This window comes from Folsomia candida, unplaced genomic scaffold, assembly GCF_002217175.1.
Source record: "Folsomia candida strain VU population unplaced genomic scaffold, ASM221717v1 Fcan01_Sc001, whole genome shotgun sequence".
NCBI classification, from domain to species: Eukaryota; Metazoa; Arthropoda; class Collembola; order Entomobryomorpha; family Isotomidae; genus Folsomia; species Folsomia candida.
Genome location: NW_019091193.1, coordinates 9,153,072 through 9,177,544, shown reverse-complemented (window position 1 = coordinate 9,177,544; position 24,473 = coordinate 9,153,072). Strand labels below are relative to the sequence as shown.

The 24,473-nt window shown below is 38.9% G+C and overlaps 2 protein-coding genes across 6 annotated transcripts in view; both read left to right on the top strand.

Annotated features, from left to right (window-relative positions):
* The window catches only part of LOC110859524 (E3 ubiquitin-protein ligase MIB1), a 53,962-nt gene that overhangs the window by 24,941 nt on the left and 4,548 nt on the right, over positions 1-24,473 (top strand). For all 4 annotated transcript variants that reach the window (XM_035853355.1, XM_022108489.2, XM_022108512.2 and 1 more), the window contains 2 exons: positions 23,544-23,608; positions 24,027-24,070. In XM_035853355.1, the coding sequence (XP_035709248.1) occupies positions 23,544-23,608; positions 24,027-24,070 (109 nt within the window). The remainder of the gene's footprint in view (positions 1-23,543; positions 23,609-24,026; positions 24,071-24,473) is intronic.
* On the top strand, positions 9,784-18,919 carry LOC118436119. 2 transcript variants are annotated; one of them, XM_035853372.1, is made up of 11 exons: positions 9,784-11,084; positions 11,207-11,619; positions 11,698-11,784; positions 11,857-11,956; positions 12,037-12,077; positions 12,165-12,281; positions 12,348-12,416; positions 12,491-12,602; positions 12,682-12,859; positions 12,930-13,411; positions 13,482-18,919. In XM_035853372.1, the coding sequence occupies exons 2-11, from the start codon at positions 11,525-11,527 to the stop codon at positions 13,863-13,865; spliced, it is 1,665 nt and encodes a 554-aa protein (XP_035709265.1). In that variant the 5' UTR covers positions 9,784-11,084; positions 11,207-11,524; the 3' UTR covers positions 13,866-18,919. The 2 variants fall into 2 exon arrangements, with proteins under 2 accessions (XP_035709265.1, XP_035709267.1); XM_035853374.1 differs by having other exon boundaries at positions 9,788-11,084; positions 11,875-11,956.

Below are 24,473 nucleotides of genomic sequence, written 5' to 3'. Positions count from 1 at the left end.
TTTTGGTACCCTTATCGTTTAGTCGGACTTTGTTGTTGTGTGATATCATCTTGTAGCTTTATAGGCACGGAAACTTTTGCCGTTAGATTGGAGAAAATAAGTTGTGGAGGAAATCCCAATTTGGATGACTAGTGACTACTATTATGGCAGTTCTTGGAATCAATTTTCTACGATATGTCTGCAATGCTGCCCTAAGTCATTTCTCGGCCAAAGTTATTAGCTTACGGTGCTCTGATTCTATCAGCCATTTACAAGTTTTAGGAGCAACTACATATATAAACCTACATTCATCATGCTCTCCTCCCGCTATCACGTGGAGAAGGAGGAAACCACTTTCACTTACAGTCTTTTATATTCTTCCTTTACTTCTTGCTACTTTGCTTTCATGAAACTTATCCCCAGAGAAATCTATCTTTTGCTCTTTCTACGTCACTAATTAAAAATTCGTACATCTGCGAATCTTACATTTTTATTTGCCCCAAATATTGTAGTTGGGTTATTAGACTTTATAACGAGATTACTGCAGTCGTTGCTAAATTGTTCCAAGGTGAAAGTTGAAATTGTTTAATTTTGTTTTTCATTTCGCTATAGATTTATGCACTTGCATATATTTTGTTTGCGACAGTTAGTCTTCCTGGTCTTCTGTACGTGCATGCATATTTAGTTGGCAAGTTGGTACATATGTCTATTTATTTGATTAATATATTTGATTCTGTCCAAGCGGTTGCGCTTTTGCATATAAAGCTCAGAGTTTTTAGAAAGTACCCGGCTAAGAATTGTGGACTTAAAAAGAATTGCAACACTCTACAGAATCCTTAACCTTTTTCTATAGTGGAAGAATTCAGTAATGCCAGGAAATTGTAGTCGACGAGACGTGTAATAAAATCCGGCTAGGTTGAAATAGGTGTCTATGCTATAACAATTCCAGTTTTTATTGGTTTGAAATTGTTTTAGGAATAAGATGAGAAAGTCCAATGGCTGATATTGAAGAAGAGAAAGATGTGCCGTGTCAGCATTCCACCCGAGTTGGAAGCTCTTTGAACTTGTATGCGTATGTATATAGACGTTAGAGAATTTTTATTGTGTGTTTGAGTTTAATACTTGTCGGCTGCTTACACCACCACCACCACCATCACTGCTCCTACAGCTACTTTTACCACGGGCTGTTTGTTGCAAGATCATTTTTTCACTCTTGTGTACACCCAAGCAAACTTGCTTGAAAAATGCACTGGCGTTTATCTGCCAATTGCTCCTTTGGAGGTACCTCTTATATGTATGTATGTACATGTCGAGGACCGGGTTGTGGAGGAGGTCGTAGGATGTATGAGGTGCTGTTGTTGATGTGTTTCGCTGGAAATAAATCTGGATAGGGAACAACTGCTGGTTTGTTAAGTTGGACATTCCTTTTTCCCACTCTGCCTCACAAGCGATCCTAAAAGCTCTTTGGTGCAGGAGAGATGTATTGTAAGAGAAAGTACAGACGTGGAATGATAGTTGTACTGGGTTGGGCACATATGTACGTTCGGAGGACTCTTTTCCAAATTCTAAGCCGATAAGAACAACTGAGGGAGTGCAGTTTATGTGTTCACACTCGAAGCTGTGCTCTGAAAAATACATGTAATACGGGGAGCAAACAACATACCGGCGGGTCTTCTTTTTATAATTTTCTCTACATACATAGTCGTTTATAAATACATTTGCATATCTTCATGTGCTTAATACGGAGCATATTGGATATCTTGTAGATCTTCAAAAAATAAAGTTTTGGGACTTGGTTTTTATAAAAGGATCCGTTTGTGCGAGATTTTCGATTCTTCCTTTTAGGTTCTCTCTCACTTGACTGATTTCTATTTTTGCGAATGTCCAAGTTATAGAACGGATCCGATCTATTTGTTTCTGCACGCATGAGACGCTGCCCTTTTCTTATCTCTTAAATAAATTCGGATCGGATCAACGTTCGTTTCGTGGCGTGGTTCTGCCTTGGTTCAGTCTTGCAGAGAGAGCTCTATGCATCCCCGAGATTGAATTTTGTTGAAAAACTATTGGGATGCCAACAACTGCCCCCACCAGCATTTGCTCTTCATTCGTATTCAGCAAGCGACTACGGAAGTAAAAGACGTGGAATGTGATGTCATGTGATGAAGCCCAAGAGCGCACCGAGAACGAATGTGTGTGTATACTGCAGATAAAATGATCGGTCCAAGTGAATTGGCGACCAAAATTAAATGGAAGGCTGCTACATTACGTGGAATATGTAGTTGTTGGGCCAAGTTGTAATAGTACTTTCAGTCTCCTGCAATTGTATATATAGGAAATTATCCATAGAGTAAACAGAGACAATAAACCTATAGAATGTGCAATTTCGTAGTGATGCAAGTGAAAAGAAAACATTGTGTTGGTTAGCCCACTCCAATTTTATTCAACCATTTTCCATCTACATTTCGGACCATTCTTTTGTCGCTATCTTTCTTGTGTCCGCTCTTCAAATATCCATGAAATTCTATGTCTTGAGACTAAAGGATGATGGTTTATTCTGCCCATGTTCAGTACTGCATAACCAACATTTCCCCATGATGATGCAAACTGTGCTCGTACAAACTGCAGTTATCTATAGTGGATTATCTTCCGTGCGAAAATACTTTGTACTTCCGAGCATAATATTATAGATGTGGTTATGTGAGTTTTAGAATTTCAGAATTATTTTAGGGCTAGGTTTTGAAGTCTAAAGTCTTAGAGGAGCAGGGATGGTAGAAATGCAGGCGGTACAGTTTATTTTCTTTCATTTCCGTCACTCGGAATTGGATTACAACTTTTCCGTTTTGATTGGAAGGGATTATTCTCCGTTAGAAAGAATAAATATACAAAAAGAGGTTTATCTTAGAGGGAACGGGCGTTTGATCCGATAACAAATTGTGAAGCTACTAAAGCCAAAGCTGGTTAAACCCAACGGGGGAGAAGATTTAAAGCGAGAGCGAGAGAGGAACTGAATGCGTGTGCTTCATGACGCAAGAGGATATCGCAGGAGGATATATGGCAAAAGCAACGAGAGATGAGATGTGAGTCACAAAGAGTAAAATTAGTTTAAGTAAGTTCTAAATGCAAATATGTGAGAAGAGCAGTAGTTCATGTGCTGCTATTTTCGACCGCACCTTGGGCCTTGAGATTATTCAGATGGGCGAGAAGAGAAGAAGTTGGCAGTCGCACTGTTGCTGGTAGATAGCAAAGTTGAGGAGGAGGAGGATGAGAAACTTTGGATTTAAAGGATCTCTCCAGCGTTTATCACCACCACACCCTCCACACATATTCCTCCTGAAATAAAGGCGAACAAACGAACAAATGAATGTGGAGAAATTCATAAATCAAAGGTGAAAGGAGTTGAGACCATTCGCATAATAATATTCCGAAACATAAATTTCAACTCTCTCAAGTAATTTGGACTGTTCTGCGTAATGAAAGTAACAGCCGCGCGTCGTCCTCGTCGTCGTCGTCGTTGTCGTCGACTTGGTGGGGAATGTTTCCCTTCTCCCAGAGAGTTTCTCATAGAATGGCAATGACATATCCAATTGCCAGTTCTCCAGCCTTCCTCCACACTCCACAGATATCTTTCCCTGAGTTACAATCCTATTTAGAAAACTTGGTGTGACTCTAACGATCTCAAATATTTCACAAAGTACATTTCAACTCCATTGTACATTTTACTCTTTGCAGTTCGTGGACACGTTACCTATTCTCTGTGTAGAAATGTATTGGCCCATTTCATTTCACCCACGTAAATGCTTTTAATATAAAAATCACCTTATTACGAATTTCTTAACCAGATTCACTTGCTCGTACGACAACACGGTGTAAGTTTTTCCTACCTGGTGAGATTCCGAGAGTTGTATTTTCACAGAGAACTTGTTCCACGTATCCTCCATACTTCACTCAGAGCAGAGCAAACGAATTTTCTTATTAATCCAGCACTGACTTTGACATTTCTCTTTTTCTACTTTTAAACAAAAGTGTTGATTTTCTTCGATATTTCCAGATCGATGTCATCTATACAATCGCAGTACATACTTCTTTACATTCCATAACATTTGACAGCAATATGGGGAGTAAAGAAGCATGGAGTTCGATTGTAGGGTTTGGCGACTGCTTATTGTTGAAATTTCCTCATGAATCTTGACTTGTGGAGAAAGGTCCATTAGAGAAAACCCCAACTTCCTTGTGGTTGTTGATCGAAACACTTTAGATTTATTTGGAAAATTTGTGGTCTTGTATTAATTGTTCAATTTTGATTATTAGTTTTGCGTACCCACTTTGGTGTCACTCATTTGAAGACATTTAAATACGTCATGAGGCGTTGTAGTATTTCGGTAGGTAGACAAAATGTAATTCATTTGTCAACAAAGCCGGATGTATAAACCATAGAATGTTTAGGAACGTACATTTCAGAATGAAAGTTTTGTCGTATGCAAATACAATCCAAAGGTTACATTATTATTCTCAAATAAATCCAGTCGTAAAATGATAGATTGGGCCGTGAGGTTAATGCGGTTAAGCTATGATCTGACATTAGTAAAATTATAAAACCCACGGCTTTTTGATCCTGATCCTTGCGGAATGGGGCTGAGCCGGTAGCATAATTAAGCTGCTCCTGAATGAGTTGTTGGGTGGGGGGATACTCCAGACACAAATTCGGGTTTTATTAGTGATAATTTACTCTTAAAAATTGAAATTTCACCACTCCTGTTTAAATAAATATTATAATTTCAAATTGTAGCAACGAAACGAAAGTTAGTTGGATAAGGAAGATGAATGTTAACTTGAATAGTAGTTCCCGAAAAAATTTGTAGCGATATCTACACCGATAAGTGGCACTAAGCTGCGCGGAGCAAAGCGATAATGCAAATGAATAGTGGTGCGGTTTTGATCGTTTAGCAGCACACTTGGACCAAACACTTTCCTCAACTGAAGACGACGGCGACTAACTATGCATTTGAAAAATATTTAAGACTCATCCTCTCATTTGAAACCCCATACGGCCCGACCACGGCTGCCAGATGATTGGCCGAGTATGGTTCATGCCACTCCAAATTTGTACAGCACAAAAATAGATTCCAGTGTAAAAAAATCGGTTCTTTGCAAAGCAACTTCTGTTGAAAATAAGGCCTGCAATCAGTCCGGGTTGTTGAAGTGTCGTGCATACGATGATGACGACTCTTTGCGGGAGGCTGCTGCTGCACCGTTATGTACTTTCGGCTACTAGATATACATGTATCGCCGAGAGGAAACGTCTTGGCCACCTTTGAACAACCGGAGCTTGGTTTGGCCCATCTCTAATAAGAGGTTTTGAATATCTTACGTCTGTGCTCTCTACCTTCTCCCGTTTCTCGGACCTCTACAGCATGATTCTGTCACTTCAACCAACATACATTGTACACATTCACTCCGTGTGTTGAGAGGACCAAAAGGCCATGCTGCAAGTCAGACACATCTTTCTAAACATACTTTGGAGAAACGGATGGTTACTGGTTGAGTCACACAGCCTGTGTAAGCAGAGTTTGCAGACACTAAATCTCAACCCATTGGGAGGATGTGTCGTTTCTGAAATATATTCTGCTCACATGTGTGCTCCTGTAACATGACAAAAATTAAATAAATTAGAGTAATAAACTGTAGAATTCAGTTTGTCATACATGTAAGGGTCGGATACATCTGCACCAGAATATCTTTCTCCTAGTGCTTCCTTACCTCTGGGACTTGCATGCAATCTGCTGCGTACCAACCAATAGAAGAACAACATTTAAAACATTCCTCTAGCTAACTTCACAGACTACATGTGTACATAAATGGATAGATGCATGGATCCTACAACTAATTTCATTGTTATGGATGAATAAATGGTTCAACTAATTTTAAAATGTACAAATGTATGATGGTAACGCATAATTTTGTGTGCAATGAATTGCTCGAATTTATTAAAATGTGTATAAATTACAACTGTTCGACATTGTGAATAAGAGGAGGTATGCATATAAATATTTTGTATGCATGTTGTATGTATGTGCATGGTTTGTTGGAACTTTTATAAGGCTTTTTCGACCCATTTTCCGGACCGTGTTGAGTAATCTGTTAATGGTCTTTTTATATATCTTAATCAGCAGATTTCACTGCCTACCCGTCAATGAAATATTCACTGAATGCGTAATGAGTTTCGAGGTTGGGCTGGAGCAGTGAGGATGAAAATGAGTGAAAGGTGTGGAAGGAAACGTAGTTTTAATTTTTGAGGTGAAGTGTGGACAGTGATTTAATCAGTGTTGGTCTTGAATGCGGGTGGGTGGTGAACAGGAAGGTAATGCCCTTGATTTATTTAGCCTTCATCATGCAACGAATACCATCTGAAATAAATGAGATGAATGAATAATCGCCCATTGAAGTTTGGTGAAAGGTGAATGTTGGTTTGAATAATTAATCTCTAGGCTGGTCCCAACTAATGTTGCCGTTAATGAAACTTCATTTATAATTTTAACGCGATATTCGAGTTGGAAACGTACTACAACCTCTTCTAAACTTTATACTTTGATAAAAAGCCTATCCCAGACCCTGTCGCATCTGTTTCATGTGTTTACGGGGAAGAAAAATTCCAGATTCTGCAAAACAACAGGCCTCCACCCTTTGACCTTAATTTATCTGCGCTGGTGATTAGTTTACAAAGTTTATGACTACCAATTATGCTCTTGACCTAAGGATTCAAGAACAATAAACAAGCTTATACATGTTATTTTTAGTTATGTGTTGTTGCCTGATGTGGAAAATAATCTGAAGAAATACACCTTGAGCACGTCTCTGTAAATATTATGTTATGATAAATATGTTACGTGGTACGATTATGCGTGTGTAAGTAGATTGTACTCACACACACAGATTGTGGAGATGTCGGTTCCCAATAATCAAACAAGGACTATGCAGCGAAAGCACAACTGTAGGTTCCGCATAGTAATCAGTTTTTAAGTGTGCAGTACATTTCGAATAATTTATTGGGCGATTATCGAATTTCAATTGCCGAGTTGTACTCTTGTCATCAGAACGAAATAAAGATGAGTTGGCTCGTGTCATTTGGACCATAATACGCTTGCCATCATGGTAGGTACAGGTTTGAGTTAATGGGTTTAGTTACTCCAATTTACTTGAAACTATTATCGCCTGATTGCAAATTCGGGACGGTGTGGTTGTGGTGTAGGATGAAACGGTTTTCGTGCATCTGGCACTTCACCAGCTCGGAGAGACAATTCAAATTGAATTGTTTGGAAAGAGAAAATTGGGAAATGAAATGAAACGCAACGGCGGTGGCGGAGCGGAGGTCTGAAGAGATAGGAATATGGGTGTAGGAGTGGTTGGTTGACTGGTTTTCAAGGGATTCGTGGCATAGTGAAGGCATTTTCAAACACATACGAACTGTTCCTCGGTTCTTGCACTCTGGAGACAAGGGCTTGGATATTATTAAGAAAGGGTAGTAGGTAAGAAAGAAAACGAGGGAGTCAAGTTGAAGGTATATGTTCAGAGAGGCGTTTTATGAGAAAACTGGTCTGGCTGTTCCTCCCTGTGAGACAGAGAGAGAGAGTTGCACAATCATATTCTAACGCGGCGCAAGAACGTTAGCTACCCTTATAATCGGCAAAGTTAAGCCGGCTGAATTTCAACCCAGTGATATTTGTGTGTAGAGAAACAAGTTTTCCTTGACTGTGCCTGACTAACTCAATTAAAAGTGTAATGGGGAAATGGTTGTTTGTTGTTGAAGTCAACTGGCTGGGTACACTGGGACTCCTCGGATTAGATGAAAGTACGAAAGTAGGATAAACGAGCGAAGGATGTTCACTTGCTGGTTTGTGAGGTCTTTCATATTCCGTCCAACGCGATTCTACCCACACAAGGCTCCCGGAACGGAATTACCATTACGGCATGAACCATAGATGGCTATCTCTTTTAATGTAACGTGGATAAGCCGGTTGTGGAGCATGATAGAAGACCAGCAGAATTTTATAGTGCTCCAACATATGTGAATTACTACTGTTTCTGGAGACTCTTGACTTGCTCTTTCTCTTTCTCTCCCGTCCTCTCTAAGCCAGGCAGAATATCTGCCCACCGAAAGCAGAGCCTCGCATCTCCGCTCCTTGCATGGTAATGCGAATGGCGTGGTTCTTTAAGTTGCTGTTCTTGCAACAGCAGTTCCCATTTTGCAGAGTACTAATAATTCTAAAAAGCATAAAATAAGCTCTTCTACTCGAGAGACGAAATGAAAAATTAGTATGACGTGTTGCCGCACTGCAAGATTAATATTTTGACTTCCATCAGCCTGCCACGACTTTCAACGTCAAATCTCTCTCTCTCTCATCAAATAAGGTTCATTGGCTGGAGTAGGGTCCGGGTTCGGCCAAGGAGAGAAAATACATCAAATCCATTCACGCTAATAAGTTGATCACCCAAATTTTATACACCAGAAGGAATAAAGGCTGAAGTAGAATTTATTAGCCGCTCGGTGGTTACTTGCTATAACTATTTGACCATAAATTCATGATTTATTTTATATGATTTTTGATGAGCTAAGCAGTTTTTTGCCACAAGATGACAACGATGTGTGCATTTATATGTAGAATCGGCAAATATGCATAAGTGATATCTTTATCTTTTTTCTACACTGGTGCATGACGTTTTCTCTCGCACAGAAATGATATTTAGAGTCATATTTTTGACCATACATAACATTTTTAGCTTTGGGCTCAAGTTTTAAATCTTTGAGTTGTAACTCGAGTAGGTACTGTGGACTTATAAGTTAACTTACATGCATAGTTTTGCTTCTCTTCTGTGCTTCGGGTTGATCTTGGTCCTGTTGGACGGAGGCAAAATAGTTGTACCCCCTCACACACAGGATGTGTACCACTTCACATGTACATTCAGGCTACGGTCGCATTTCACTGGAAAGACGCAGCCAGTGTTTCATTCCTTTTGGCTCCTCTTCTGCCTCTTTAAAATTTTGGGGCACATTATATTCCAGTCTGGGAAATAATACTGGTGAAACCTTATTCTTCTGGGTTGTATGTGAGAATTTGAGAGAGCCGAGTGTCTGGTCCACAGCTAATGGTAAATAATACGTAATACTCGACTGGTTGTATGGGCTTCGTTGTTACCAGATTTTCTTGCAACGAGTAGAATCGAATGAGGAGACATTGCTTCCATTTATTCTTGCACTGAGGAGTGCATACAAATTCCACGGTCGTTTCAACTCATTCGGATCAAGGAGAGTAAGTAACAGATGGAAACTGAGATTTATGGTGGCTGCTGGGAAATGAGGAAGGAAACCGAGTTAACAGAGTGACCGAATTAAAACTTGGGTTGGCATCTCAATCTCAGGCTCATGACATTTCTCATGAAAAATTTCACGTTACGAATCTCACGAATGGAAATGAATCAGAAAGTGAGCGAGAGAGAGGACGAGGACGACCGACGAGTGAAAGTTTACTCATATCGCAGTTTTCGCCGACAACAAATTCTCATCCCATACTTACAACTTAACTTTCTGTCCGCCGTTCTTCCTCTTTTAATGAAATCACCATCACGTCGGACGTGTTATTTAAGTCTCACGTTTCGGTCCGGATATAAAATCTTTATTTATTGCCTTGGCTTTCGTGCACGTGGATGATTTCTATTTTAGATGGGCCAAAAAATATTTGAGCCACACTTGCCACTCGCTCCCTCACTACTGTTTTTTTACTTTGTGGATTTATCCGTATTTGTATATATTATTATCAAAATAAGTGTGTATGTACACATATTGTAAGATTGATCTAATTTTATGTGTTTCTTGAAATGATTCCGCTTGTTGTTTGCACATTAATTTGGAACAACGAAATGTGTGTTTAATAATCACGATTCACTTGTGGAATGAAAGGAAAAAGGTTTTGAGCTGCTTCCTTGGGTTTTGTAACAGCTTTCGCACAGAAGTTACTACAGAGATGTTATATATTACATATGTATATATGCGTTCTCTGCAGCACTTGACCGGACAAATGGACAGACAAGGATGTCTGTTAAATGAGTATGCAAGTTATACACATAAACACCCATTCATTTGCAGGCTGAATGGTTGTAATATTTTATGTCTGACATGTTTGGGATGAGAGAGAGAGAGAGGGAATAGAGCTGGAAAATGAAAATGGAGGCATCAATATGTGCATGATATAAAGACGTTATATTTTTCTGCCCTGTATTTCTGAGAGCATATGTATGTACATATGCACATGTTTAACTACACCCTCCTCCATGTATGTCGTCCTTGTTAATAATTTCCCAAATAGTTCCTTCTTTCGTGTTAGTTTACATCATGGCATGGCAGCTCTTCTACTTGCTCATTGATTCCTATTAATGATGGTTGACCTTGCTGCCATTACACACACATTTACTTTGTCTTTCGGTCATGATGGCCCGGTATGTAGTGAACTCGTCAAGTGAACTTAAGGCTACCTACATATTCCTTGATACATCTCGAATCCGATCCGATGAACGCAACGACCAAAGCATATATACTTAGCTTCATGTGAATTTTTTTTACTTCAGGATTGTCCAAGGCATTTTTTGATAAATATGTTGCAACTTTTTAAAAATAAATCAAGTGTCAAACTTTATAGCTATTTGAGATACTTGAATCTCGCATGCAAACTCGACTTTAGTGTTGAGTATGTACTATACTAAATATATATCTGCCACACATGATGTCGCATCTGTAAGATATCGGACATAAAAGTACCTACACATGTATGAGGCATAGTGCTGGCTTACAGTGGAAATTGAATCGTTTTCACGTTTATGCGTAAAAGGCATTACTTACTTACTGTAAAGCTAATGCGATCCTCCAGTCACAACAGGCCTATGACTATTAGTCCCGACCCGTCGCATGAAGCACTCTCTGAAGAAAGATTGCCATTGCAGCAGAATTTATAAAGCAAAAGTTCATTCGATATTTGTTTGGTAAAGAGGTAGAAGGAGAGCGAGAAGGGAAAAAAACATTAAACGTCGCGGAGCGTGCTGCATTTTTGCAGATGCTGGTAATGTACGAATGTTTATTTATGAATGCATACGTGAAATAAATATTTCACGCGATTTTCACGCGATTCAATTCAATTTAATTTGAATTACAATTCATATTTAGTTTTTATTTTATTCGCAGCCTACCTACCACTTCCCTAAATCTCATGTACGTATGAAAAACCTACATGAGTCTAAACACTGCCCCAATGTCGGGTGTTGGAGCGAATTCAGATCAAAGTTAATAAACAAGTTTGAACACGTTTTAAAGTCAGCAATCAAAATTTGACCGGTCCAAATCAGATTGATAGTTTAACAAACACTATGAGTATAATTTATAATCCGACGAGTAATCACTCATCGGCTGGACGTTCGCGCAGCAACAACAGAAAAGAAGTAGCTCCAAACGTTTTTTTTTTCAAATTACTTAAACCAACGGCCTTTTTAAGGCCACCAGACCATGGCCCCCAAAAGAGCCCCCCCTCCTCGAACTTTGAAGAAAAATGGTCCGATGGACACTTTCGTGTGGAAAAGGCCGAAACTGACGGTTCCTGTGTAAGTTGGATAACTTGACCGTTCAAGAATAAATCAAACATTCGTCAAAGGTATTATAATCCTGATGTTCTCGTATAGGGAGGAGTCAACGACAGGAGGAATTGTAGATAACGTGAGATATTCAGCGCCGGATGCTGTCGCCGACAGTGAAAGAGGATTCACTACGTAAGTAAATAATCGTTCAATGAGAATTGTCTTGTTTGACCGGTCAAAACTTTTTCGTTTATTATTATTTAGTTTGTATTTCAATTTTAGTGAAGCAGGAGAAGGAGATCAATCCTTGGACCGGGACAGTGCATGTAGATTCCCTACAATAATTACTCACAAGACCGACGCTGTAAATATTATTTAACAAATTGAGTTGGAGTGACTAGAATTATTCACTAGTAATTGAATTAATAATAATGTTTGTCATAGGTTGGAGAGGCGGTGAAGCACGAGACGAACATCATAGACTTGTAAGAAAAACACTTATTAAATTGTTATTACTATGATTTTTGTTTGGACCGGTCCAATAAAATTAACATCTATTCGTTGATTTTAAGGACGTTACGTGACGACGATGATGATCCTCCACCACGAGTACAGACATTGGATAATTCTGCTGGGATCGAATCTCAATATGGATCTAGCGATTTCTCAGAAGATAGCGAAGCGAATACGTAAGTATAAAAATTCATTCATTTTAATGTTGGACCGTTCCAAACCAAGTTAATTCTGTTTTTTAGGTCTACGTCATCAACATTTTCGTTGTTCAGTGGAGAAGAGGACCGATTCTCGTCCTTTAGAGATGAATCGTGAGTTTGAATTTATTCTTTTCCTTCCGTCCGAATTTGTTATCATAGTTTTGATAGAGTTTTTTCCTCCGTAGTAATCTCTTGCCGTCATCATTTGGAGATGGTTTCTTAGATTTCCAACCGGCTATTGGACCGGTCCAAAACAAGGAAAATGATGACAGCGTCCCACACATGAAATGGGAAAAGGTAACGTCATATTTATAAATATTATGTTTTTCTTCCTTAGGATATTGTTTAATTTCTATTTTAATTTCTATTTTTCTAGCTGACGCCTCCGTCAAAGCCACATCTCCAAGTCCCACGGGAAAAATTACTGGACTTTTACCAGGCGGTGGAGTTGAATTTAAAACTGCGGAACGACGATCGTGTCCATCAGATGAAGAGAGATGCAGAATGGCGAAAACAGGATGCCGTACTATTCACGAATAGAAAATTGAGCCCAAGTAATTATATACTTCCAAATCATTGTACCGATCCTATGATAAATGTCTAAATCCTTTATATATTTTACAGAGTCAACAATCCTTGGATACTATGTACTTATAGGCCGCAGGCCTTACTCAGCTAGAACAACATACCGGACAGAAATGAACAGAAATGCAAACACTGAATCTGCTCGAAACAAATCTCTCGCCATACAAAGGACATCCAATTATAAGACGATTATTAAGAATGCACCTGAATTGGAAATTTTGTACATCGGAGGTTTGTCAAATCTCACAGCTTTAGAGTTGGCTCTTAAATTCGGTCCGTATTCAACGTCTGGATCGGTCCAGTTGGGATCAGTTACAGAAGACTGTCAATTTTATACCGGAATTTTTAATGGACACAGCAGAGGATATTATGGAATCCGCGATGATCACCTTTATGACAAGACGTGTGATTTATACAAAGGGTCCATAGGAGCGACATCGAATCCACGAAGTATTTGGCAAATTATGTTCAGAATGTGTGACAGCAAAACCACAAGAGAAATAGCAGAGTCAGCTATTATGGTATTTTTTTATTATATATATACATATATTTGACATGTTGAAACTAATTATAAATATCTCAATTCTACAGATATACTGTCGTCGTTTCAATAAGAACTATCAAGTTGAACAACATTTTATCACCAGAGTTCGCAAATTGGATGACGATGATTTGACAAAAAAAATGGAGACATTTGCTGACGACGGCGTCCCTCTCTTCACAATCGTTCCTTTTTTGGACCGGTCCAACAAGTATTGGACTCTGTTGGAGTTGACCACACTTCCACTACAAATTGGAGCTAATGAGCTTATAAAAATTTGGGATTCATCTAACCCTAACGCCGCCTTATACCGTTTCCCACAAATGAGAAATGCAGAAGAACTTTTACAGATGTACCCCAATCCTCCTCTTTGTTTTTTCGAGGGAAAAATTGACTTGCAAAAACGATGCTTAGAGTTACAATCATCAAAATAGATTAGTTTATAGAAAATAGAGAATTTTGATTATCTGTTAAATTTTCGGTTAACTGCACATTTGTTACCCGTTCCTTATTTGTTACCCTCAATTGATAAATTGATATATATCAGTATAACAGAGATATGTACGATAAGTTCCTTTAATGCGTGCTAAATTGCTTTTGGGATTTTTTTCTCTGCTGCTTTCATTTCAAGAGCACAGACAGATAAGAGGAAGAAATAGGCTATATTTAAAAAAAACTAACGGTGGAATAACAAAATTTACTGCATGACATTATTTTAGCTGGCTAATATTACTTTTAGCTGTTAGAGTGCGGCTGGCTGGCTGGCTTGCTGCTGCTATTATTATTATGATGAGAATGCACAGAGAAAAGTCATTCGGTTTCTTTCTTGGGCTGAGCTAGCTGACGCATCCATTTCCTAATGTTGTACATACCGTGATATGTATGAACGACTCGAATGAAGGGCCTGGTTTTGTGCGCCTCTGACACTAAGTTTTAGTTGGAGTGAAACTTTAATGCGGTTTGTTATGGTCATGATCGAGGTTTAGTCATACTTTGCAAGATTCATATTCTCTTACGGAACCTGGATTTCTGCATTAATGCCTCTGCCAGTTAGGAATACATTAGGATGCGGGAATGACTTGAAATGATTCTGGTTTGCAACTGCTGGAATGATATGATACCCATCCAAAACTGTGGACGTAAGCAGTTCTCTTCCTCCTTCTTAAGCACATCTCCAAATCTGTGAGGTAGTTTGGGCAAAAGGAAAGGCGAAACCTGGCCAATGGATTTCTCATTTTGGCAAAACAACAGGTCCGATGGGTTGGAGCATTTATAAATACATATGTTCACACGTATATTCATAATTTCTTCCTATCCAGTATTCTTTGTATCGCTAAATACGGATAAGAAGGCAATTGTGAATGCCCTCATAGGTAATGTTCATATATAAAAAGTCGAACCTCTCTAAAGTCTGCAGTATCCATATATGTACAAGCATACCAGATACAGAAATTCGTATTTTGCAGGACGTTTGCTTCAAACTTTCACTTAAAATATATATACAGAATATTTTACCAACTATATCTTACGGTAAACATGTCCACATTGTCAATTGATAGCGAAGATCTATAAGAATCAAAATGTCAAAGATCATGAAAGAAGTGGATGCACCCTCCAAATGTAGATGATGGGCTTTGTAAATTGTACTTTTTGATATTCATTTTGTTGTTGTCGACGCGTTGGGGTTGGAGAAGGATGAGATGAGTATTGATCATTCGACTGAACGATGTGTGCATGTATCTATGTACATATATGCAGGTGCTTCATTCAAGATCATTTCAGGCACTATTTTATAATACATACGAGTCTTGCCTTTCTATCGACGTGTCGACAGAATCACCCATCTATCATACGCAGATGTGTATGTATTTACTCCAATAGCTTTTTTCGCCTTGTACATACATACATGTGTATGTACATATAAATACATACTAAGGTAAATATATATGTAAAGGTTGACTATACATCAAAAAATATATATTTAACGCGGATTTCCGTCGTTTGAAAGAAAGTACTCGGCAAAGATAGATAGGTGGTTGTCTACTTTATGAAACGAGCTTCGACGGATAGATAGCAAAGAAATATGAGACGTGATCGCCTTATAGTCCTCTCGTTCTAGTAAATATCATCTTATCTAAACGTTTCTCGTGCTGAAAAGTTTTCTCCTTCTACACACATTTTTAATTAACACTGAATAGCCGGCACTCATCGCCCCCAGCTTGTTTCTTTTGTGTAGCTGCGAGCGAAAATTTTATTTTGTCTCTATTGTTGCGCATATGTAAATGCGTCAGTGTTTTCCTTTATATATAAATATATATTTAGTCTTTGTGCACCTGCTAAATTTCTGGTGGTCATTGTGTAGAGCGGCAGAAGTTATGAAGTAAAATATATAATTAAGGCACAAGTCTTTAGTTTTTACAGCCCAAAGTTTTCCCTCGAATAAGTGGCCCAGCGACGACGTTACGGAGAAGAGAAAAATTGTTGGCAGGAAGCAAGATCAAGTCTAGGGCGAGTCTGGCTAGGGTATCATATAGTAAAGCCATGTTCAACTTTTCCTCACTTGGATGAGACGACGGCACAAGTTTCCTTGGTGAAAACTTTCACTCGTCGAAGAGGAGGAAGAAAGAGAAAGTCTTCTTCTGTGTGGACGCCTAGCTGGGCCATTTAATGGAGCGCGTCATGGCTGGGCGGAGGTAGCCCCAGAGAAGATTTTTGATGCCCTCATTTACGGCCACCTTGGGTTTCGAAATTCCCTATATGTCTACTACCTGAAGATAAGTACACGTCTGAACAGCGCCTCGCCTATGCCCAACAAGGAGATGCAAAAACTGTAAGATGGGTTTGAAAATATTCTGCGGGACAGACAATTCTCTCCTGGAGCCTGCCCCTCTTGCCTGGCGGCCTGATACCAGGAAAATTTATTCGCAGTCAAATCTAAGATATTTCCTTGTATGTGTGTATCTATATATTTGGATTCTTTGTGAGACTCGTCGTCCTCCTCCTTTTCGAACAATGTTGTTTCTTGCTGAGAGGATGAAAGTTCCCAGAGTTTTCATCTCTAGTGATGGTATTATGTCACAGGGTGACACTTTTATCGGTTATTTAGTGAATGATGTAAGGTCTCATTGTGCCTTACTCTTGTCTAAATTTCCATATTCTATTGTGCAGTTTTCAACACATTGCTATTTGATGAAACTCTTCTCTCTCTCTCTCTCCACTTTCTTTTACTCACTCTTCCTACACCGGGTGGTGGATGTAATAAGGAATGGATATCTTACCACACACTTGGGCCTTATTCTGTACGTCACTTTTTTTGCCTGGGTGGATTCTAATCTACCTCCACTTCTCGAGATGTATGTATATGTATGTATGTGTAGAGAGGAGATGTTCAGTGGCTGTGTGCTACTTTTCTCCTCAGGTTGTTGTAGAGGAGGTAATAATATGCCAGGAAGGATCCCTTTTTTACTATATTCCTCGTCTGCTTGGTTAAAACAGAAATTTGAAATATGACAGGATGGAAGAACATAAAAAAGAAGCATACACTTCTCTGCAGATGATACGATGACACTGGATTTTAAGTGACTTGATGCTTCGCTCGAGTCTTCACCATGCCACATGATTTTCAGAAGGATTTTCTTTCCTGAAGGTGCTAAAATATTTCCAGTTAAAAGGGAAAGCAAGCAGAGTCTCACTAAATCTTTCACATCCAGCCGTATACATGCACACACAGCAGCAAAACCAACCAACCACCGTCGGCGTTTTCATCTCCGCCTCTCTCTTTGCAGGATATGTATGCACTACAAGTAGTTGCTTATTATTGCCTGGCTTCTTTCACTCTCCAAACGAACTCAAACTACGTGTACCAAAATTTGCTTTGCGTTGGAGAGAAAGCGAAAAAGGGGACGACAGCGGAATTGGAGTGAATGAGATGGCATGGCATAGAGTGCTACTTACTCGGTTGAGATGAAGTGGGTTGGTTTCTTAAGTTATGATATTGGTGTAAATTTAAATGCAAATTGTTAGAAATGAGATGCTTCCTTTACACCCTTGCATAACAAATCAGCATTATCTGGATTTATGGTCGCTCAGCGTTAGTTGTGCATAGAACATAACTTCAACGTCAATCCACTCTTCGCTGATTACTTGCGATGTTATTTGCCGTGTAATATTTATTTATTTTTGAAGTTGATTCTGAAGGTGTCTTGCAATTTGAATTTTAATTGCAGAAAAATAAATACGAGTATATCCTTCCTTCATTTTGTTATATCTCTTCCTTGGAAAGTAATAAGTACGAGTTGTCAGTAATACGAGTTGAGGAGAGTACGTGTTCCTAGTCCCCGTCCCTGTTTTGTTTTAACTTTAATTAAATTTACGAATCCACTCATTCCTCTTGGGAATAATTACCTTTCAACTACTTATGACTTAGTTATTTTATAGTCCCTTCTGTTTGATCGTGTGCATGATACGTACGTACATGTAGTCCTATAAGCACATAGTAGAACCCGGCTTGCTCCATGAACCTGTCCTATACGGGTACATGGTTTACTCTCCATATCTCAAATGCTGCAAGTGTATATGTTTATGCGTATGGTATGATGTAATATTTTCAATGATATTAAAATGAGCAAAACTTTGTGTTTGAGATGGGTTTAGGTACTTGGCTAATTATTGCTTACATGGCAAAATAATTTACCTATTAAAACAAAAGTTTGGTGTTTGCATAGGAGGAGGAGAAAGAGGAGGAGAAAGGAAGACGACGGAACTCGGTGCCGTGTAGTTGTTGTAAAGTCAAATGGGAGGAAGTAATTACTATGTGAGACGGAAATGCTTTGTAGGGAAATGCTGGAAGCTATTTCTTCATTTCTCCGTTTGCACTAATCTACTACAATCCTTGATGCTAAACTACCCTAAGTTACAGCAAATGTAAATGATTATGGGCCAGTCATTCTTGTATCTTGAAATTGTCTTTGTTAAATTAAAAGTACCCGTAGATAATGTAGTTACACGGGAGAGGCAATCATTTCTTAATGGTGAATACAACAGCTACTGTTCTGTGGAACTATGCTATCTTAGCTCTTGTGCCTCAGTGAGGCGGCTCCCATTTCCTATCTTAGATTGCAGAGAGCCACAAGAGAGCAAAGTGGAGAGGAGAGAATCTGCCGTGTTGCTGGATAAACTGCTTCTGAAGCCGTGGCTGGCCTAGGATCCCTAAAGTAACAAATTCATGACAGGTTCTTCCTTCTCAGTTTCCAAGTTTGAATACATAGAACCCTGAAGGAGGAGGAGGAGAGATTCCTTTCCGTTCGTAGATTTGTAGATTACTGACCCATCATCTTGTCTTAAAAGTTGGTAACTGGAAAACTTTCACTGGCAACTTAAAATGGCTCAAACGGGGCAGACAGGGCGGTTCAGCGATGCATAGCTGAACTAGTTAGGGGTGAGGATCGAGGTTGAGAGGTTGAGAAAAGAAGAGACAACAGCAGCATACCAACCAAACACCCACCAAACCAGCAGCATATAGCACCAATTCCTTCGCATTTGACGACGACAACGACCCAGCCCAACCAACTCAGCAAAGGCTTTCTCCTCTCTCTCTTTGCTTTCCTTTTCTTCCAAGAAGGTCGAGAGAGGGAGAAAGGAGAGGGATATCAACTTAATTTCTCCACCAGAGAGTAGAATCCCTCCTCTTCTATTTACGCATCAAGTTACAACAAAGTTGCTCCATTCACTAATGAGCTCTTCTATCTTTATTAAGTCGGAGGGATTGAGGCTAAACCTTAGTAATTTCTTTGTAAGAATGTGAATAATAATACTTTCAAGGTGTGAACGTCAATGCACAGCAGATCACATCATCATTTGCGCTGATGTTGAGCGCTGGAGGAATGAGTTGTCGAGACCAAGGCTCTTATTGGTTGGAAAACATTGGTGAAGTTATACTTCCACTTAAATCAGAGAGCTTTCATTATGCAATAACTACTAATTATCTTGACACACCAACACTTATGTAAAACTTGGAAATGGAAAGACTTTCTTTTTAGCTCATTTGTGTCCTTTGAATTTCCAAACAATTGGAATTTTGCAGTAAGTGCTTTTTGTTTCAGAGGAATGGTTTCGTTCTCTCGGTTGCGATAAAGGTGGTTTTTCTGGGACAATAACATAACTAAAGTGGTGGGTCGTTCGGTGCACCACGGTGTACCGAATACTAAATACGATGTATGTGTGTGCTACTGCTACTAGAATTATTAGAAAATGTCGGTAAAGATAATGTTGCACTGGGCTGTGGATGTGGTGGTATTATTTGCGACTGGAGGTTGTGTAATACCAGAAGAAGGGCACATAGATATTATTATGGTATTGCTGCTGCACGCGTTGGTACCATCTGGAATTTTCGATTTGTATAAAGGATTCTTGCTAAGCGGTTTGGAAATAAGATGTTGCTTCGTGGTGGCGGTTATAGTCGGTCACACCCATAAATTATGAATGGCCAAGCCGATCCGGAGCCAAATCAGGAGAGGCCTTGTTACTAGAAAGGCAGCTTTCGCCTAAGGATATCCATTTTATTTAAGGCAGGAAGAAAGGGGCATCGATCGATACTATGGTTTGCGACTATCCATCCTTTCCCACACTCTCGCACTCGCTCTCTTAACATTGGGATGAATCACGGCAAAGGGTTTGCGATCAAATTCATGTAAAATACTTTGAAAAAAAGATGAACAATGGATTTGAGCGACTTTGATTTATAAGGCTTTTACTCCCTTTCTTATTCAACGCGAAATTAGAATGTGTTGTCTGCTCTCCGGCGTCACGTTGAGTGTCGTCTTGTCACTACTTTAAAAAAGTTATTCCACTTCATGACCAAGTCTAAAAGAAAAGTGGATCATCCGGCATCTCACTTTCCCTGATTTTTAGTATAAAAAAAGCCAGTTATTACATACATATACATATTCCTTTGCAAAAGATTTCTTGAATTTAAAAGTTTAATGAGACAGATTATACATACATAATTTTGATCCACGTTATTTTTCTCTGTGCACATTTGTAATGTATAGTTTGTCATAGTTTTCAATTTGCAGATATTGTACCTCTTGGTCTACATGCAAAGACCTGTCAGTTGTGCTTTTGCCGCAATATACTGTAACGACGTGTTAATTATCGAATTTTGTTTAGAACATTGTTCTATCCCAAATCCCTGTTGTAATGCTCTCAGTTGGTGATCAAATCCGACCCAGCGTTTTAACTGCCTTTGTGAACTCCAATGCTAGAGTCTCCATTATGTGGCTTATTTATAGTTATGGTTTAGATTTCTCCATTATGGCCGTTCCGGTATCTATACTGCCTTATCATGATGTATGGTGAATCCCATCACATAAAGAAGAATGCTTGGAAATGTTTGTTGGTTGGATTAAATACATTTGTATTTGTAATGGATGAAATATTGCACTCATTGGGCATTGCTGTCATAAACATGCCGCCATAGAAAACCTTGAGGATTTGTGATCCTGCTATTCAATCCCAGTATACATATTATATTGGTACTTGTTTTGAGTTCAAAGAAATTTATTAAAGCTCGCCAAAATTGTCTGGCTTGAATTATATAACTCCTCCGATGGATGCTGACCAACCTTCGCATAAGAGCGTCGTCGTCTCGTGTCCTCTATAAAATGAAAACGCCATGATACAGTCAATAAATAAATGCGCACATTTTTGGCATTTTGAATTCATTCGATTATTACAACATAAACGCTTTTACGACGAGCAATGTGGTTGTGGTTGACAATCCCCCAGTCAAGTTATCGCAATGGTCTATTTCACCATTAGGAATTTTCCTATCCACTTTCTCTGCCTTGTACTTATCGCTTTAAGTTGAGATGATAATGTTTTCCTGTATCCCTCATCCCATCTTGAAAAGCAAATGCAAGTTTCATTGTGTTGCATGCGTTAGCATTTTAGTCCGGTTTAGTCCAATTTCGGTAACATTTAGAATTGCACCTTTGAGTCACATCACTTCTTCAGCAGGCTCATGAAAGTTTATTTTAGTTTAGTGTTGAGGCTGCAAACTTAACGGAGGGCTATCGTCTTTCCTGCACGCGCTCTCTCCTGGTAAATCTACTTGTCTTCATGCAAGTTGAGCACTTCCAGACAGAAATACTCTCTCTTCTTCTTCTTCTTCAGTTGCCTCCTCGTCTTAAAAATATTGAGCATTTTCTTTTCCCGTGGAGTCGACTATTCCTTTCTTTTACTTTTGACTGCTCTTCAGGGGGGAGGGGAGCATCTTGAAGTAGGCATGTAAGCGGCAGTAATAGCAACAGACTTGTGCATGCCGTTTATAATGTTTCCACATTATATGTTTCTGCATTTATCTTAACATCTTGCCCCACTCGTTGAAAAATCTTTATATAAACCTTGCTGCACTGCTGCTGTCTGCTGCTGCTTATTGTAAGTAACAGCCTACAATCTTACAACTATTCAGGAATTTGAAAACATGGTTCGTTAGGGATATGTTCGGGATATCCGTCTGTAATATGTGTGTGTACAAATATTTTTATGAGCCAATGGCATCGCCCCAATAGTCCCAACAATTGCAATCCCCGGAATCTCATCTAGCCCGTAATATTTTGGGTAGTCATACGTTATCCTCCTCTCTTTCACTGTGGAAAACGCTCAAGAAAAGTACACCATGAGCATAAGTATTTCTGTCTTCGCTGCACTTTGCTCAACATTTGGTGTATTATTTTCTTTCCTTGTTCCAACTCTTCCCCATCCAACCAGAGACCAAGAGAGAGAGAGAGAGACCATGAAAGTGTAGAAGCAGCTTCTCTCTTGTCACGTAGTTGAAGGAGGAAAAGCACTAGAAAAGATAATGTTATGTCAGGACCATGTTATATATTCGGCCGAGTCACGTGCCTGGTTTATTCAGACTTATTTGGCAAACATTGCAAGAATTCCAAATTTTAAGGGCCGATAACAAATATTACGGTCACACTACTAATACAAAAAGTAATATACGGCAATAGTAGTTTTCTCATAAAAGTGCCGACACTCTGTGTGGGTTGGCGGGTGGGTGGGTGGATGGGAAACTGCCACTACTTTCTTTACACAAACTATGTACTGGTTTGGCGTTGCGATTTCGACATGGAGGGACAAATATGTCACATACATATATAGATAGATGAGTAGGGTGTGCCATATGCCAGATTCAAACTTAAAATAAATAACGTTGCACAGGCTGAAAGGAGTGATTACGCCTTGCATGAAATTAAAAATAGAGTTTGAGCTGCATTCGCATGAATGAAAGGGATGTATGTGTGTGCAACATTTGTGGGATATATGAGCTCGCTGCACTGTAGTTAGTTGTCAGCGTGAAAAAATGAATGAGCTCTTTTGGGACTTGTGCATAAGTTGCTGTTACGTCGGATGAAATCTCTAATTCATTTCTCTGTCAGTTCCTTTCTATTGCCCATCCAGCTGCTGGGACGACACGACAGAGCAGCAGCAGCAGCAAAAGAAAATTCATGTGCCAAACTGTGCTCTATCATCATCTAGAGAATCGACGTAGATACAAATATATATGTAGCTTGAGATTCGATGGTTTTTTAGCACACACACTTTGTTATGTATGCAAAATGGCGGAGACAGGCAGAGCATGTATGAAAAGCATGAAATCCTCGGTGACATATTGAACTTGAACAGGCGAAATCTGATGATGAATTGCTTAAATAAACAAAATTTTGAACTATGCATATATGTACATTGACGATGGCAGAGTTTTTGACAACTATTTTACTAGCACACATGTACCTTTCTCTTTACATGTTTGCATAAAAGCGAACGCGAGTTGTGCAGTTTATGTAGGCAAAGGCGACAGGAAGATAAAGGCGTAAAGGGGCAAAGAGTTTGGAATCTGAAATTTCCAAATATATACATACTTTGTGGATATATGTAGATGAAGGTGGGGTGGGTTGAGTGGTGTATGCATATTTTGTCTCGAGATGACGAATTGAGTCGCAAGAGGTGTACCATCATAGAACAACAATGGACGTAAACTATGGCTCTGTAAAGTTGTGGAAAAATTATTGCCTATATATTTATTCTCTGTTTTTTTTAAATTGTAGCGCCATGAGAATTCTCCTTACAAAACTTCCCAGGGCCTGGATCGTGGACGAAAAAAAAGATGATGGTATGTGACAAACTATCTATAAGTACATACATATTGTAAATTGAAAATTATATATGTCCTACTATGAATGACACAAATTCACTAGATTTATTTATTAATGAGTGACAAAATCCAATGCTGCGCTTTCACAAAGACGACGAAATTATTAGAATACAAATCCAACTTTTGTTCTGACTATCTATGGACTGTGCCCTTTTTAAATATGTATTCCTACTAATCACGACTGCTTAATTTACTTTCACCAAAAGCTACCGCATATTATAATACATGATACTTTCTCCAAAATGACGTCTAAGACGTTAATTGACATAGTCATTGTGACTCTATGTTTACATGCATGCTTTTTATAACTAAATGACACCTAAAAATTACTTGCCAAATTGCGGTCTATTTAAGTTTCTCAATTTCATTTAAACAGGTTATACAGCTTTACATCTCGCCAGTCTCAATAACCATTTTCAGGTGAGTATAGAAGTTCTTATTAAAATAATATTATATTTAAAAACTGGTGTTGAAGGACTAAGTTTAGTTTCGAGAATTTCTACTGTTCCTGGTAAGTATTTATACATTTGCGATTGCGTGTCTCCATGAATTGACACCTTGATGACGCAGCCTTTGTTATAAATTTGTTACACAAATGGGTGGCCAACTTTTTCGTGAACAAATCTTTCATCTTGCTCCTCTGTGTTCGATTATTTGTGAAATGCTACATATTTGCATTTCTTTCATTCTCTCTCTCATTCTGTATTCCGCTTCAATTCTAATAATTCTTGATAATGAGTTTTACACCGTTCAATTTTATGTGAATTGCTCGAGTCTAGTGGGAATGTCTAGAACTCAAAGTTTCCTAATTTACCTACCAATA

Bases quoted from the DNA above. Each gene is read 5' to 3' on its own strand.
- LOC118436119 (XM_035853372.1), top strand. From the start codon at position 11,525: ATGGCCCCCAAAAGAGCCCCCCCTCCTCGAACTTTGAAGAAAAATGGT. The intron at 12,078-12,164 runs GTAAGAAAAACA...GTTGATTTTAAG, and splicing joins GAGACGAACATCATAGACTT to GACGTTACGTGACGACGATG. The intron at 12,282-12,347 runs GTAAGTATAAAA...TCTGTTTTTTAG, and splicing joins GAAGATAGCGAAGCGAATAC to GTCTACGTCATCAACATTTT.